Source organism: Anomaloglossus baeobatrachus, chromosome 3, assembly GCF_048569485.1.
Source record: "Anomaloglossus baeobatrachus isolate aAnoBae1 chromosome 3, aAnoBae1.hap1, whole genome shotgun sequence".
Lineage (NCBI taxonomy): Eukaryota > Metazoa > Chordata > Amphibia > Anura > Aromobatidae > Anomaloglossus > Anomaloglossus baeobatrachus.
The window spans coordinates 526102876-526118249 of NC_134355.1; the positions used below are offsets into that span (position 1 = coordinate 526102876).

General features: G+C 40.0%; 1 protein-coding gene across 3 annotated transcripts in view; it reads right to left on the reverse strand.

Annotated features, from left to right (window-relative positions):
* NYAP2 (neuronal tyrosine-phosphorylated phosphoinositide-3-kinase adaptor 2) overlaps positions 1-15374 on the reverse strand; it is a 342325-nt gene that overhangs the window by 226113 nt on the left and 100838 nt on the right. The window contains exon 2 of one of the 3 annotated variants that reach the window (XM_075340771.1): positions 5545-5715. The exons of the other annotated variants lie outside the window; for them this stretch is intronic. Coding sequence (XP_075196886.1) covers positions 5545-5603 — 59 coding nt within the window. The 5' untranslated portion in view covers positions 5604-5715. The remainder of the gene's footprint in view (positions 1-5544; positions 5716-15374) is intronic. 3 annotated transcript variants of the gene reach the window in all.

Genomic DNA, 15374 nt, shown 5'->3' on the forward strand with positions numbered 1-15374 from the left:
TTTTTACATCCTATCAACTAGGCCAGATGTTGAAGAAAAAACATCTTACCATGCTGGGTACTATGAGAAAAAACAAACCTGAACTACCGCAAGGTATCCTTAGCAAGAGAGAGGTGTACAGTTCTACTTTTTATATTTCTGAAAAAACAACTGTTGTTCATTATGTTCCAAAAAAACCAAACAGGTAATTCTAATGAGCACAATGCACCATGACAATGCCGTAAGTGATAGAGAAGACAGAAAGCCTGACATTATTTTGGATTATAATACCACAAAGGGAGCAGTTGATACTTTAGACCAAGCAATATCAACATATACATGCAAACGCAAAACCAATCGGTGGCCAATGATTTTATTTTATAACATACTGGACGTTTCTGCATACAATGCATTTGTCTTATGGAGAGAAATCGACCCTGATTGGAACCGGAATAAGCTGCATAAAAGAAGATTATTTCTTGAGGAATTGGGAAAATCCCTGGTGAGGCCATATATTGAGAGCAGAAAAGTGACCCCCAGAAGTGATGGAGCAACAGCCATTGTAAAAAGTGTCCAGCATGCTCAAGAAAGAGACTCCACATCCACGGCCTCCACCAGCACAGCGACCAGCAAAAGAAGGAAGAGATGTAGCTTCTGTCCACCTTCCTGTGACAATAAGACTAATCTGACATGTGCTGGATGTTCAAAATATCTGTGCAAAGGACATGTGTCTTATTATTGTGTTCAGTGTAAAAACGCATGAACATGTTCAGTTTATTCTTTTTTCTTTCTAAAAAGGTTGAAGTTTTTATGATTTTTCATTTGTTGATTTATAAAATTTGTTTTCAAAAAGTTAAATTTCATGTTTTAGTAATAGTAATGTAAAGCTTCTTTATTATTTGTGTGCAGAATGTCAACAATCGAAGATAATTGCAAAAAGCCTGTGTAACCTTTTTATGAAAAAAAAATAAATAATTAAGTTTGAATTTAATTTTTTTATTTGTTTATGATCAACCATGTTCACATACAGTATTTCAATGAAAAAAGTATTCAAATAAAACAATTATAGTAGCTAAAAATCAAGAATTAATAGGTCGGGTCATATTGACCCGGGAACAGTACAAGTGTATAGCAAATGCGAACAGAACAGCAGGGTTAAGAGTACTATGCCTTTAAAAAATATGGCATAGCCCATATGATGATGTCATGTTTTTGGAAGCTTCTGATAGGTTTATTGGCAACATCTGAGCTAGTTAGAGACACACCTGTGGATGTATTTTAATGCACACCTGAAACACACTGCTTATAGTTTCAACTGTATAAATGGGGAATATAATTTGTAAACTGAATCTAAAAAGTCTCTCGTTTGTTCATTTTAATAGGTAGTCCGTGCTTTAGTTAGGAAAATTTATGGCCATTTTATTTTTTTGCTAAACTGCTGTCTAAATCAGTTTTGATTTATCAGATAGTGGACCACGCACAATCATAGCTTGGGTTGCCAGGGGGATGATAGTGATGATGCCACTGCACTGCACCACCATACTGTCACAAACTGCTGGGAAAAATAGTCAGCAGTAGGTAAAAGAGTAGATTGGCAGCAATAAGAGAAAGTGTGGATAATGATATGATTGTGGTGCATATTGGAGCTGCAGGCTACCTGGGAGCAACTTAAGCCTCAGGCCTGCTCCAACTGGGAAGATTGCTAAAAACCAGTACGTAATTAGGAGAGGTGGTTAATTACAAGATGGGAGGATTGGCACTGTGGATTGGCGATGGGCTTGAGATTGGAACTGGCTTGATTAGGGTTTAGAAGAGATTCTTTCAACACATGTTTAGTCCTGGATTGGAAAGTGGTTGGTTCAATGAGTGAAGCCTGGTGGTAATGGAGTAGACAGGGAACCATTCAAGAGGCTACACCCATGTTACATGTATATTGCATAAGTGAAAGCTTGAAAATTGAGCACTTTATCTGTATTTGTTTAATATAGCTATGAGGAATTCTATGACACAAGGTTGCTTTGCTTAAGCCATTGAGAATCTTAAGTAATAGAAATATAAACTCGATTATAGAATCATGACCTTCATTCTAAACTATATTTACATAACAACAATAGGTATTGTAATGGTAGATAGTTACAAAAAGGAATAAGTGCCCATATAAAAAAAAGAAACCACACTGCTTCATGGCTATGTTGTACAGAAGGGGAAGATATAGCCTAAGTCATCCAGAGTAATTGTTGAAATACTAATTTAATATAAAAGATGACTCAATATCTATTGTATCCAGTGCCACTTTAATAAATTTAATATACAGACATATTAAGTCTGGTAATTCTGCTCTGGTTTGCATAGATTTTGTTCTTTTCTTCAAGTGCATCATAAATTTAATAAAACTAATGAGCTTGTTATGTTCGTGATTTTACAGTCATGAAATTGCTATACATAAAACTTATGCCAGCTGTTGAAGTGACAGCTACCATGCTAAATTTAATTTGCACGCTGCTAAAGGTAAGGGAGATTTACTGAAGGATTATTTAAGAAAATGTCCGCACAGGATCATTGTCAATTGGCCAACACATTAACTATTTTTCCCATAAACAATAGTCAAGCAATAAGCCTTTATAGTTGTGGTATAGGGTCATCTAACAGAGGTGCACTTTATGTATTGTATACACATAGGTCTCATAGGAGAGAATACGAATGTGTGAAAAAGAAAACCAAAAATTTTTTAATACTAAACTTTTACTTAAAAAAAAAGTTAAGGCTCTTGTGTATAAGCGATTTAGTTGATTCCATTTGTCTGTCTTGTTGATTTATTTTTTTGCTTCTGATATGCTTTACCTAATGCAGATTATAATTTTTAGGATGCCTCAGGCTTTGCATTTGCATTGCCTTTATAATGGCAGTAGTGATATATCAGTGTTCCTATATTAAAAATTCTAGAGCATCATATAAATTCAGCTTTAGCCTATCTTCCCTGTCTGCTGCTTGCGATAGGTTTCTCTCTGTCAGTGCTTAAAAATGGCAGGCAAGGGAGAAAATCAGAGGTAGCATCACATATAGTATCATGACTATGCAGTAACTAACTACACCATGGTGCATAAAGCTGTAACTAGATATTTACCACAGTAAAAATAATTAAACATGGTAAGTTAGGCATGGAGCTACACTTTGTTACAAAAAATTATCTTGTTTTGTGGTTTGTGCATCATATAAGGAATTAGTAAATTTGAACATACACACACAAACATGTAATTATAAAAAATAGAAATGTGCATACAAATACATAACCAATAGTAAAAAGCGAATAGTAACTATTCGGGTTCGGATTATTCGTAACAAATACCAAAATACTATTCCGGTATTCGTTACGAATAACGAACCTAATTCAAGTCAATGGGAAGCATTTTTCATGAAGATTTCCCAGATAAATGCTCAGGTCCCACATGGACTTGCATTAGGTTCGTTAGTTGTGACGAAAACCGGAATAGTACTTTGGGAATCTTTACGAATAATCCAAACACAAATACCGTAGTTACTAATTGCCTATCACTAATAACCAAGTACCTATGTGTTTACATACAAAGATTTTCATTCTTTTGCATACAAATACATATACGAGGGGTGATCCAAAAGTAATGATAATCGGTTATTTCTATTGCACACAGAAATTAAAATAAAATGTTTTCTTCTCTCTTAGGTACCCACTAGCCCAAGAAAAAAAAAAATCACTTAAATAGGCCACGATTCCCGGGAGCTACATTCATTTGAATAAGAACTGCTGAGGAGTGAACATCAAAATGGAAAAAAATGAGCTCAGCTGTCATCAAATACCTCTACTTGAAAAAAATGACTACCAAAGACATACACAGCGACTTGGTGGAAACATTGGGGGACTCTTCTCCCTATTCCACAGTTGCACGCTGGGCCCAGGAATTTAAGCTGGGAAGAACATCGACGGAAGATGAACATCATGAAGGACGCCCATCCACGTCCCTCAATGAAGAAAACGTGAAAAAAGTTGAAGAACTTGTATTGGCAGATCGAAGAGTGACTATCAGGCATGTAGCTGAGGTCACAGGGATCTCATATGGCAGTATTCAAAGAATCATTGCAAAAGAATTGCATATGAGAAAGGTCTCCGCGCGTTGGGTGCCAAAGATGTTAACCGACGAGCAAAAGAAGAAACGAGTTGACATTTCAATAGCAAATCTCGAAAAGTTCCAAGCAGACAAGGAGAATTTTTTGTCACGTTTTTTGACCATGGACGAGACCTGGATCCACCACTTTGATCCTGAAACTAAACAACAATCGATGACATGAAAACGAGCCGACAAACCGACGCCAAAGAAATTCAAAGTGTCAAGCTCAGCAGGGAAGGTTATGGCGTCCATTTTTTGGGACGCTGAAGGAATCATTATGGTGGACTATTTGGAGAAGGGAGCCACTATTACGGGCTCCTACTACGCAGAACAAATAAGAAGATTGCGGGAGGTTATCAAGGAGAAAAGGTGCGGCAAACTGCGGGCTGCAGTGCTGTTTCACCAAGATAACGCGCCGGCTCACAAAGCTACAGTTGCCAAGGCAACCATTCAAGAAGCGGGCTTTGAACTGGTGGAACACCCTCCCTATTCGCCAGATCTAGCCCTCAGTGATTTCTTTCTCTTTCCTCGCCTCAAGGAACACCTCCGTGGCAAGAAATTTGACGACAATAGCGACGTGATAACCGTTGTTGGGGATTTTTTTGAGGGTCGAGATCAAGAATTTTTTTCAAAGGGAATTCTAAGTTTAGAAAACAGATGGACTAAATATATAGACTTGTTAGGAGACTATGTAGAATAATATATATTTTTTTTAATATATTCATTGTGTTTATTATTGATTATCATTACTTTTGGATCGCTCCTCATACATGAAATCTAACAAGTACTTAAAATTGTGAATGACATCCAGACCAGTTGGCAGCACATGCCTCACCACATGCTTTTTAGAAGAATAAGCTATAGAGTCCCTATATGTAAATGGTGAAGAACAAAAGCTTTCTTAGCATTAACTCAAATACAACAAGAGATTGATTGACTCCTGAGGTATTTCATTTCACTTAATGAACAGTCTCATCTCCTCTACCAAAGACCCTCTAAATACAGGGTTATCTAAAGCACAGACTCTACTTCGGAGTGTTGGAGTGCTCCTACTAAAATTATTTCATTGTACAAGCTAAATTAGTGCTCTACCAACAAATAGGTCCACCATCCATGTTTCCAATACAGTTTATTAAACACAGATTTATCAGGCGCCAAATAAGTATTTATATTGCGACATGGCACTACACTATACTCTCTTTGTATCTTAGCTGCTACAAAACAAACGTAAGGGCTGAACAATCATATTTGCTATGATATTATTTTTTTGAGTGCAAATAAATAGTTTGGCATTTATGAATTCTGTAATAACAGAACTCTGTTGCTTTCTCTCTCAGGTCATTATATACACACATTGATTTGTGATAAAATACATTGTTAATATTCACATTACATTTTCTAAAGAACACCAAATACCACTTACCTGGTAAACTCTTTCATTGACATGTCAGGAACTTTTTGCTTTGCAGATACATTTTTCATTGCTGAAACACAGGGTATTTTTGGCGTATTTGCATTTAAATTTCTTACTGAACGTAAAAGTGATTCATTTCAGAACAAAAAGTCACTGAAACGTGTCCGTGTTTAGTAATTCCTGTAACAAAAGAAATTTACTAACTACTAACCTAAGATGAACTAAACTTTCCTATGCAGAATTTAGAAATTCATTTCATGGTTTTTTTTCTAACAGATGCCAAGGTCAAGTTGATACATATTTCTTTAAATGCCTCCTTCCCCAAATGACATTTTCTTACTTAACTGCATTGAATAAACAAACATATAATAAACTAAATTGCATCTCCCTCATTGACTTCCAGATTAAGTTTCTGGTCATTCAATTATTCCTACCTACTTTAGCTACGGTAATTAGACAAGTCTTTTTGTAAGTTTGTGTTCCAATGCCACCAACTGATCCTAATTGTAGCAATGTACCAACTAGTAAATATCTAGCTGTCCCTTGCCTGTCTGCTTGGATCCATGCCACTCTACACTTAAAGGGGTTTTCCCACTACTTTTTCACCCCCTTGCTATATATGATAGTTCTTCTAAACAATACTTTTTGTAATATACTTGTATTGAATGTATAGCTTCTATGAGCGCATCTCAGAAGGGATCACATAGTACTAGTTTGTTATGCAGATTCTTCTTCTTGTCTGATACATCCTTTTCCACCACAGAAAACAGACAAAATGAAAGGAAGTTATCACTGGGCTTCTGTTGGTCGGTGTAGACATTTTAGAGTGAATCAGAATTAGTCTCACAGAAGCTGAGCTGACAGCATCACTCAGTAGTAACAGACAGGGCCAACACCTTGTGAAATGCTGTGATCTGCATTTTAACAAAAAAGGGTTTAAATAAGGCAATCACTGATATGGACAGCTGAAAAGTGCTGAAATTTGCATAACACAGTGGCAGGGCTGTACTGGCTATTTGGCAATTGCCAGATGGGCTGGTACCTACCCTGGACTGCTCTGACACTTGATCTCTCCCAATATCTTCAGCAGCACAGGATGGAGAAGGGAGAGAGTGAGCTAAATGCTGTTTCATAGGCTGCAGCAATGCATGATGAACCTTGTAGTATTAGCACATACAGTAAATAGAGGAAGGGAGGGATGTAAACATGAGAGCTGCTGCTGGCAGACACCAAGTGATGCTATCTGCATGATAAAAGGTTTATATTATTATAATAAGAGTATGGATGTAATTAGTGGCACATAATAGTATGACAGGAGTTAGAGAGTGTGTCATGATTTACTCCTGGCTCAGCTGCAGCTGAGCCTTTTTTTAGTTTCACATATGATACAGGTCACATTAGGGGTTAATCGTTCCTACCTCGTTCTGGAGGTCAGGCTACAAAATTAGGGCAATGTTTCTCTGGAACTACGACAGTGATATTTCTGGCTCTGCTGTGTTCTGCTCGGGAGTGACTTGTTGTCTTCCCTGCCCCCTCCTGACCTCCGTGTTCCCCTGACCTGTTGACCTCCTCTGTTCTCTTTTCCCATCCTGTTAGTGTCTCTCCCGCTGTCTCCCTTCAACTCCCTGCTCATCTGTCTCCCTATTCGTTCCTCGTCTGCATACCTTGATTTCATTCTTGTCCTCTTCCCATTCTCCCCCGCTTCTGAGTTCTAATTTCCAGGCTACTGACTGTTTGCTTCCATCTGACTACGTTTAGACTTTGCCCCTGTGTATTTACAAGACCTCATCTTGTGATACGGCGTTCTGATGATTCTACTGCCATCTGATGGGCTTGACTAGTATTACGTCTGCTAGGCGCTAGGGAATACTCTGCTCATACGTTTTCCCCACTCTGCCGCCCTCTAGTGGTTTACCTGCTAACTACCTTCTCAGATAGTTTCAGGAATCCTCTCTGTCCCACATTACTGTGCTGTACTGCTATAGTACATCTTAGAGTACAGCGTGACAGAGAGCTTATTTAATTACAGTACTTAAACTTCCCACTTGCATTGCTTGTACCAAAGAGCCATGTAAAGCCCTAGTTACTTTTCTTTTTCTCTAAACATCACCTCTCCCAGGCAACAATAGCCAATTTTATCATATGGAGTCTTTATTGTGTGGCAACTTGATTTTACATATTGTTAACAGAATATGTACAGATGAAATTTTGCAATTTCAGCCTCACTTGAAGACATACAACCTCTGATAGAAAGCAGGAAACGGTTAATCTCCAATGCTGACAGCAGCTGCAGACAATTTTATAATTTCACAAAGGTAAAAGACTTTACTTGTCAAACAGCCAAACTACATTTCGATGATGCAGCATTTGCTATGGGTCATCATGTCCCATTCCTGTAAGTCAAAAGGACAATTCCAGCAAATACATGTACAGTATATACCGAGCAGAGGCACGTTATTTCTTACTAATATTTCAGTAACATTCCGAAAGAAATTTTCTAAAATTTTCAAAAAATATTTTAGAAATAGCATCTGTCTTTGCTTCTTCTAATATGAATTTTTACATTGTGTGCAGCATAGGAGTTTTCAATTAAATGATGTATTATACTAAATGTAGAACTGGTGGAAGAAGGTTGAACTAGATGGACCTAGGTCTTTTTTCAACCTAAGTAACTATGTAACTATGTAATACTATTTAGCATCCACAAGAGGTTTTGTTTTTTTTTTAAACTTTTACTTAGGATCCTCTTCATGCACACAACCATATTGTTGATATCTAGCATTTTTTTGCTTCAGATCTACAATAAGTGATTGCAGGTCACATGATTTTCAAGCAATAAATGAATGGAAAGCTGGTCCATCAATTGGCACATCTCATCATACACTTCTGGGTAGTTAAAGGGAATCTGTTACGATATTTATCCTTCCCAATTTGAGGGCATGATAAGATAGAGATCCAGACCCAGACTTCAATGGTGTGCCACATAGCTTATTTCTTGCTGAAAATTTAATGACATTTTAATAAAATTATCTGCTGCAAGTGTACCGCCCCGCACTCGGTCACTTCGCTCTGAAAGGGGATGCTGGCATTTCGGTGGGGCGGTTAGCTAGGTGCACAGCCGGAACCGTGTTTGAGTTCGTGACGCCACCCACAGGATGTCCGCTGTAGTTACGGGGTACCCGAGGGAGATGGTAGTGCAGCCAGATGTTAACCCCTCCGTGGGCACGGATGATGGCCCCGGGACCCGTTGGGAATAGCTGGGCGGTGCAGGGTGATGTGCGCGGCCAGAGGGTACTGTTGTACTCACTGTTATTGACACACACAAGTCTCTGGTAAACCAAGTTGATGGTAGTCGGTGCCCGCAGCCGGCTGCGGTCGGGTCCCCCACCCGGATGGTGGTCTCTGCCTTTCTCCTGCACCTTGTTGTGTAGCTGTAGACTGCCTGCGCTTCAGCGACGGGAGTCCGCTCCCCGGCTTTGTGTATGTCAGGAGAGCTCTTTTGCCCGCAGACGCTGGACCATGGATTCTCACTGCCTGTGCGGGGGCTTTCTATCCCCCTCGGTGGGCTGTTGTCCTCAGTCGGGACTTGGGTGGGAAAGGACCTATAGTCCAGAACGCAATCAGTTAATTAACTTAGTTCAGTGGATTCTGGACCTCGTTTCAGGGTCTGAGTACCTCCCTGTGTGCTCTGGTTTCTGAGTCGGTTCCCCGGGTCGGTACTGGCGGGCCACTACCCTGTCCCGGTCCACCACAGTTCTACCGAGCCGTTTTCCCAGCTCCTGCAGGCTGAGGCCACCACTTGCCTCCTAGCCAAGGTGTTCGGGCTACGACCCTCACATCTGTCAGACTGTCACTGGCCTGTCTCACAGGCCTCACCTCCTCCACTCCTGTCAACTAATCTGCACTGTTTTCCTGCCTCAGGCCCTCTGAACTCCTTGGTGGGCGTGCCAACCGCCTGGCTCCGCCCCCTGGTGTGTCCATCTAGCACTGAGGGAGGTGCTTTGGGTTTTCATGGCTGGCTGATGACTCCTTTTTAGGGGACCGGTGTTGTGTGGGGCACTAACTGTGACTACCTGGCTAGTCCAGGGCATCCCACAAGTTTGCTAGTCCACTCAGTCATGGGCTCTGTATAACCTGCTTCTACCAATGACTGTCTACACTATGCATATGTAAGACGGTGGCCAGAAGAAGATACTCATATTCTGTTCTCCATGGCATTTGTGCCCCAACATTGCCATCTGCTAGATGATCAAGGTCACCAGGAACCAATCTGTAAAGAGTGTGTATCCTTGAGGAAGAGTTAGAGGGGGACACCGAGTCAGGTGACAACAGTGAAGGGAGGTCCATCAGTGGGAAGGCGGAGTTGACGCAAAGATTATCAGGGGAACAGACATGTGCAGAAGAGCAGGGCCATGTCATCTGCAGGGAAATCATCTGAAAGCACACTGAGTCCAGAGGGACCCAAATCCTGCATACCATTGCCTGAGGGACATGAAGCCTGCTTATCATCACCAGAAGAACCCAAGGACTGTATGCTGTCGCCAGAGGAACCCAAAGATCAAATATTGTCACTATAAGAACCCGAAGACTGAATATGTTTTTTTTATAACTGTAGTTTTTCTTGAATTATATAAAGTTCAACAGATATCAGTTAGAATAAACCCAATGCAATCATATACTATAAAAAAAAGTATGTATATATATATATATATATATATATCAGTGCAAGAAGAAAACATTAAAACCTTTCCATAAAACTTTAGACCCTCTAGCGGCTCCTGAACTAACTGCATATCCTAAGACTGAATATTGTCACCAAAGACACCCTAAGACCGAACACCGTCACCAGAAGAGGATCAGCCTACATGGTCAAGCATCGAAAATTGGACATCAATAACCAGAGACTGAGAAAGAGACATTTGTTCCAGAGCAGCATCCAAGTGGGCTGGGCCATTACTTCCCGCCATGGCGTATGGTACTGAGAGGGCAAATAGCTAATTACTAAAGTCTACTGTTGGTGTAGTGCATTATCGCACAACTGCGCCACATTTAGTGAACCACTAACATCATAGACTTACAAAAGTTTAAAGGGAACGAAACACCAGGATTTTCATATATGACCTAAAGCCAGTGCTATACTGGCACTATCAGGCTGATTCTATACACACCTGTAGTGGTCAGCTCGGATGTTTAGGTTTTGAAATCCAAGAAAGTGAAGTTTATAAAATGAGCAGCTCTTGAGTGACAGATGCACTGGAGCAGATTATATATTCATAGTTATCCCCTCCCCCTGTTAGAATTAGCATAAGTATTATACAAACGACTCACTTTGTCTAGCAAGACCCGTGGTGAGGTCATACACATGTGACCTGGTATCCAGCTTTGGTGGCTAAGGCCCCGCCCCTTCTGGTATACATGAGTATGACCTCACCACAGGTCCTGCTAGACAAAGTGAATTGTTTGTATAATACTTCTGCTAATTCTAACAGAGGGAGAGGATAACTATGAATATATTATCTGCTCCAGTGCAACTGTCACTCAACAAGCCGCTCATTTTACAAACTTCACTTTCTTGGATTTCAAAACCTAAACATCCGAGCTGACCACTACAGGTATGTATAGACTCAGCCTGATAGTGCCAGTATAGCACTGGCTTTAGCTTGTATGCGAAAATCCTGGTGATTGGTTCCCTTTAAGTGTTCCTGTTGCATCCCTTAAAACAATATTAAGCATGGCAAAAGCTTTAATTAATCATATATTGTATGCTACCAATCTAATAATAGCAAAGTCCACACTATCTCATTTTATGATTATTTATGCACCAGAGAATAACCACATTCTCAAGAACCACTAATATAAGAACAACAGTTAAACTGGTTGCTTAAGGCAAATTCTGGTATATAAATTATTTAGTTTCATTTCATACCAGTACTAACTGAAATTAATTGCTATAATTTGCTATTCTATCCTATAATATGTCAAAGTAATATTGTATTAATAATTTATAATATTATAGAGTTGTATTAAAGTTGATTAAAGCTGATTTTAATGCAACAATTTTGTATTACATCATTTTTTGTATTAAATCTACAGATACAATTATTTTTTCCTTGAATGTCAACACAGTAACTAATTTAGCTCTTGTTACCTCAGTGCATATGAGATTTTAAAATCTATCTCAATATACGAATGTACTTGTTATATAAAGATTTTAAATAGAATTTTATGTAATACTGGAATTTGGGATGGTGCAGTAAGATACCTGTAAGGGATTAAATGGAAGGATGAACGTATGATCTAAATGGGTCACACGAAAGAAAGCACCAGTATTGCCTCAAGACCACTTCCAAGCTTAATGGCCTAGAAAAGTTGAGATAACGCTATTCTACACCAGTATAATATTCAAAAATATTGAATTTCATGGAATACAGAACATCAGATATAGTGTAAGCCATATAACATAACATTTCCATTTAAACCCCCTTCCTGTCACTGACAATTTTAATTTTTGCGCTTTAATTTTTTTCTCCTCTTCATTAAAGAGCCACAGCGATTTTTCTATGTCAACATAGACATATGAGAGCCTGATTTATGTAGGGCAAGTTGTAGTTTTGCAGCATTTTTTCTAGACCTGCCTAAAACTTTTGCACAGTATGGACTTATAACTGTAAGCCCCAAACAAGAAACACCCAAATGAAGAGTTGAAGAAACCAATCAAATTCACTGATTGAAAAAAAAAAAAATGTCATAAGAAAAGCACCTACACTCCATAGAGCCAAACGAAAAGCCTCGTAAGTTGCAGGCACAATACATACCATATGCTTACTTTATGTGGTGGCTTTGTCCCAACTAATCTAGGTTGTACCACCTAGTTTTTGTGTCCTTGAGAATGTATTATGTGGTCTATATATCCTTTTTATGACATTGTTCTTAATATGATTAAGTATTGTATCGGATTGATATTTTTCTTGTTGCATTTTTTTTGTTTTGATAGACGTGAAAGAGTCTCGGGATGGTGTGGTGAAGGCTACTCTACCTGCAGCATCATCTGGCATAACCGGTTTTGATGTGGCTCAGGGATTACCTAGGTATAACCTTGGATGGTTGCACAATCCTACATGAATACTGTTATGTACTGGTATGAAAACCTCAGAGTCATTGTCAGACTGTATGCTAGCACAATGTGCCCTAGGTTCCTCCAGGTGCAATGCCTGGACTCATATAGCCAGGGTCTGTACATAATTACTAGATGTCAAATGCATTAACTGTCTCTCAAGATAGTATGTATCAGTTCATCTGATGCCACCAAGTAGTGCCTCATACTGCCCAAGAGCTCACGAATGTCCTAATCCAGATTTGGGAGAATGGGACCCTACTGCTCTCTCATCAGGAGCATTGTCATAATAGGTAAAGGGAAGTACCAAGCAAATGGCAAAAGGGAAGATAAACCCTGTGTCTAGGGAAGGGGGAGATGGTGACCCCTGACCAAGGGATCTGGTCCCTAGGTAGGGAGTGGATAGGATAAGCTCTTTGTCAACCCCACTAGGCACTAAAGAACACACAGGGGTATCAAACAAGGGAAAACAACAAACAAATTATCTCTAGTTGACTCAGGGAGAGAAGCTGCAACAACCACCAAGATTCTCCTGATGTACAATATCCAAGCTGCCTGCTTTCACTGAGGACTTGATAAAGATGTATCAAGTATTACCAGCACTGAATAATAGAAAATTAAGGTATATAAAGACAAGGGAAATACTGATGAACAGCAGCTGACAGGCTGAACAAATGATAGAAGGTCAGGGAGCAGTTTGTGCAGCCAAACGCTGTGACTTTCTATAGCCAGCCACCACAGGACTGTCTGTCATCCATGACAACCATGCCCAAATTTGGCCAGGATTGCATACATACACGTGAGGGTCATGCACACTACTGAGGCCCATTTTTACGAAATTAATACATTTGGATCTACCTCTGATGTCATTTTATTAGTTTGATTTTGGGGACAATTTGGAATACAGCTCTCAATGAGTTTATCATTTTGCTTTCCATTGACCGTTGATACTCAACACTCCCAAAACGTATATCAGTAATATTTGTTTTCAACTTGAATCTTTTGTTCACCAAGTTCCATTGTATGATTATAAGGTTCCTTTAAATTTGTTCATCAGTGTATAGACATAGGTGAACATAAGTACAGCAATGATATGTGTGCTTGAGCCAAACACGTTAGAACAAACCATTTACTTGGTTTAATCATTCAATTAAAACACACTGAAAAATAACATGAAAGCATAGAGTAGGATTAAGCAAAGCTATGATACACCAGTGTATTCTCTTGTGTCACTTGTGACTCTACATAAACAATCCATTCAGTATTACTTTAAATGTAATAATTCAGCCCAGCCAGCAGGGAATACTGGATGCGAGAGAGCAGAACTAAACCCTTTGTTGTCTAAAATGAATGTGAGTGATTAAGTACTGACTCTACGGGCTGAAAATAAGGGATGGCGATGTTTATTTCTGTACTCTGACAATCCTCTGCCAAGAAATGAAAGGAGAAGAAATGAAGAGACCTCTAATTCTGGAGTCATTACTGCAATAGTTCACATCCATAATAACCAAATAATTATATCTATAACTATACATTAACATCTGCACTGGGCTTTTAGAATTCTTCCCAATGACACTGATTTATGGCATTTGTATTGTGTTGTGTCGATAATCACTTGTATGATGTGACACGGGGTGGCAGCCATGGGTGAGGGACTCTGTTTCTTTGCCCCAGAAAGCTACAGTAATAAGGGGGTCCTGGATGTGTGATGTTGTTAATGTGGACACATTCACCTTAAGGCCTGCCTCGCTCTGTCCAGCATCGGACCCCTTTGTCTTACGTTGAGGGAATCAGACAAGTTGGTAAAAACAGAGACAAGGGCTCCTCTTACAGCCATTTTCCTCTACATGCGTCCACCACTGGACACATCTTTTTCCTCTCTATGATCCCCCACGTGTGGCCGACACTGGACTTATTTCCTTTCCAAGTTTCTTTCTAGCAAGTTTCACCAACTTGCTTGTGTGCTGGATCTCTGTCACCACTTATGGTTTCTTTGTGCTGATCTTGCTCCCTTGTACTTGTCTGCTCTCTAAAGATCTCAACAACACACTCACTAACTGGAAAAACAGTCTCTTTCTCTGCACTCTAGCCTCTCCCATGGTGGGATTATCCTAGCTGTTAACTGTCTTGACCCTGCAGTCTGTTGCTGGGTAGACTTAACCTTTCACTACAAACATTATAAAACCTTACCAAAATGGCTGTGCTTTACACTTTAGCATAATATACATACATTACATTATCAACACTGATACATCTTATACATTACTATACCTTACATTGTACATTCTTCTAACACTGACATGCATAACTCTATTACAGCATCCATTATACAGAAACACAATACATTTCACATTACAGCAATACGATCGGTGTCTTCAGGGGAGTATGTCGCGGGCGGGGAGGAGGGTGCCGGCACCTCGCTCACCCCTCTGCTCGGGTCCGGCTGCTGCTGCTCAGTGGTGGCTCGAGCGGTGGGCCGGATCCCGGGGGTTTTCGAGCGGCGCTCCTCGCCCGTGAGTGAAAGGGGATTGGGTTTTGGGATATAGTCTATTGTCCGTGACGCCACCCACGGTTGTGGTGATTTGTAGCACCACCGCTGCTCAATATGGGGATCCCGGGAGTGGTGATGCGGAGCAGCCGGTTGTTGTGTTGCCCCTCCGTGGGTAGGGGTTGGTGATCCCGGGGCCCAGGGATGGTGTGGAAGGTGCAGGGCCCGGTGGGCGCA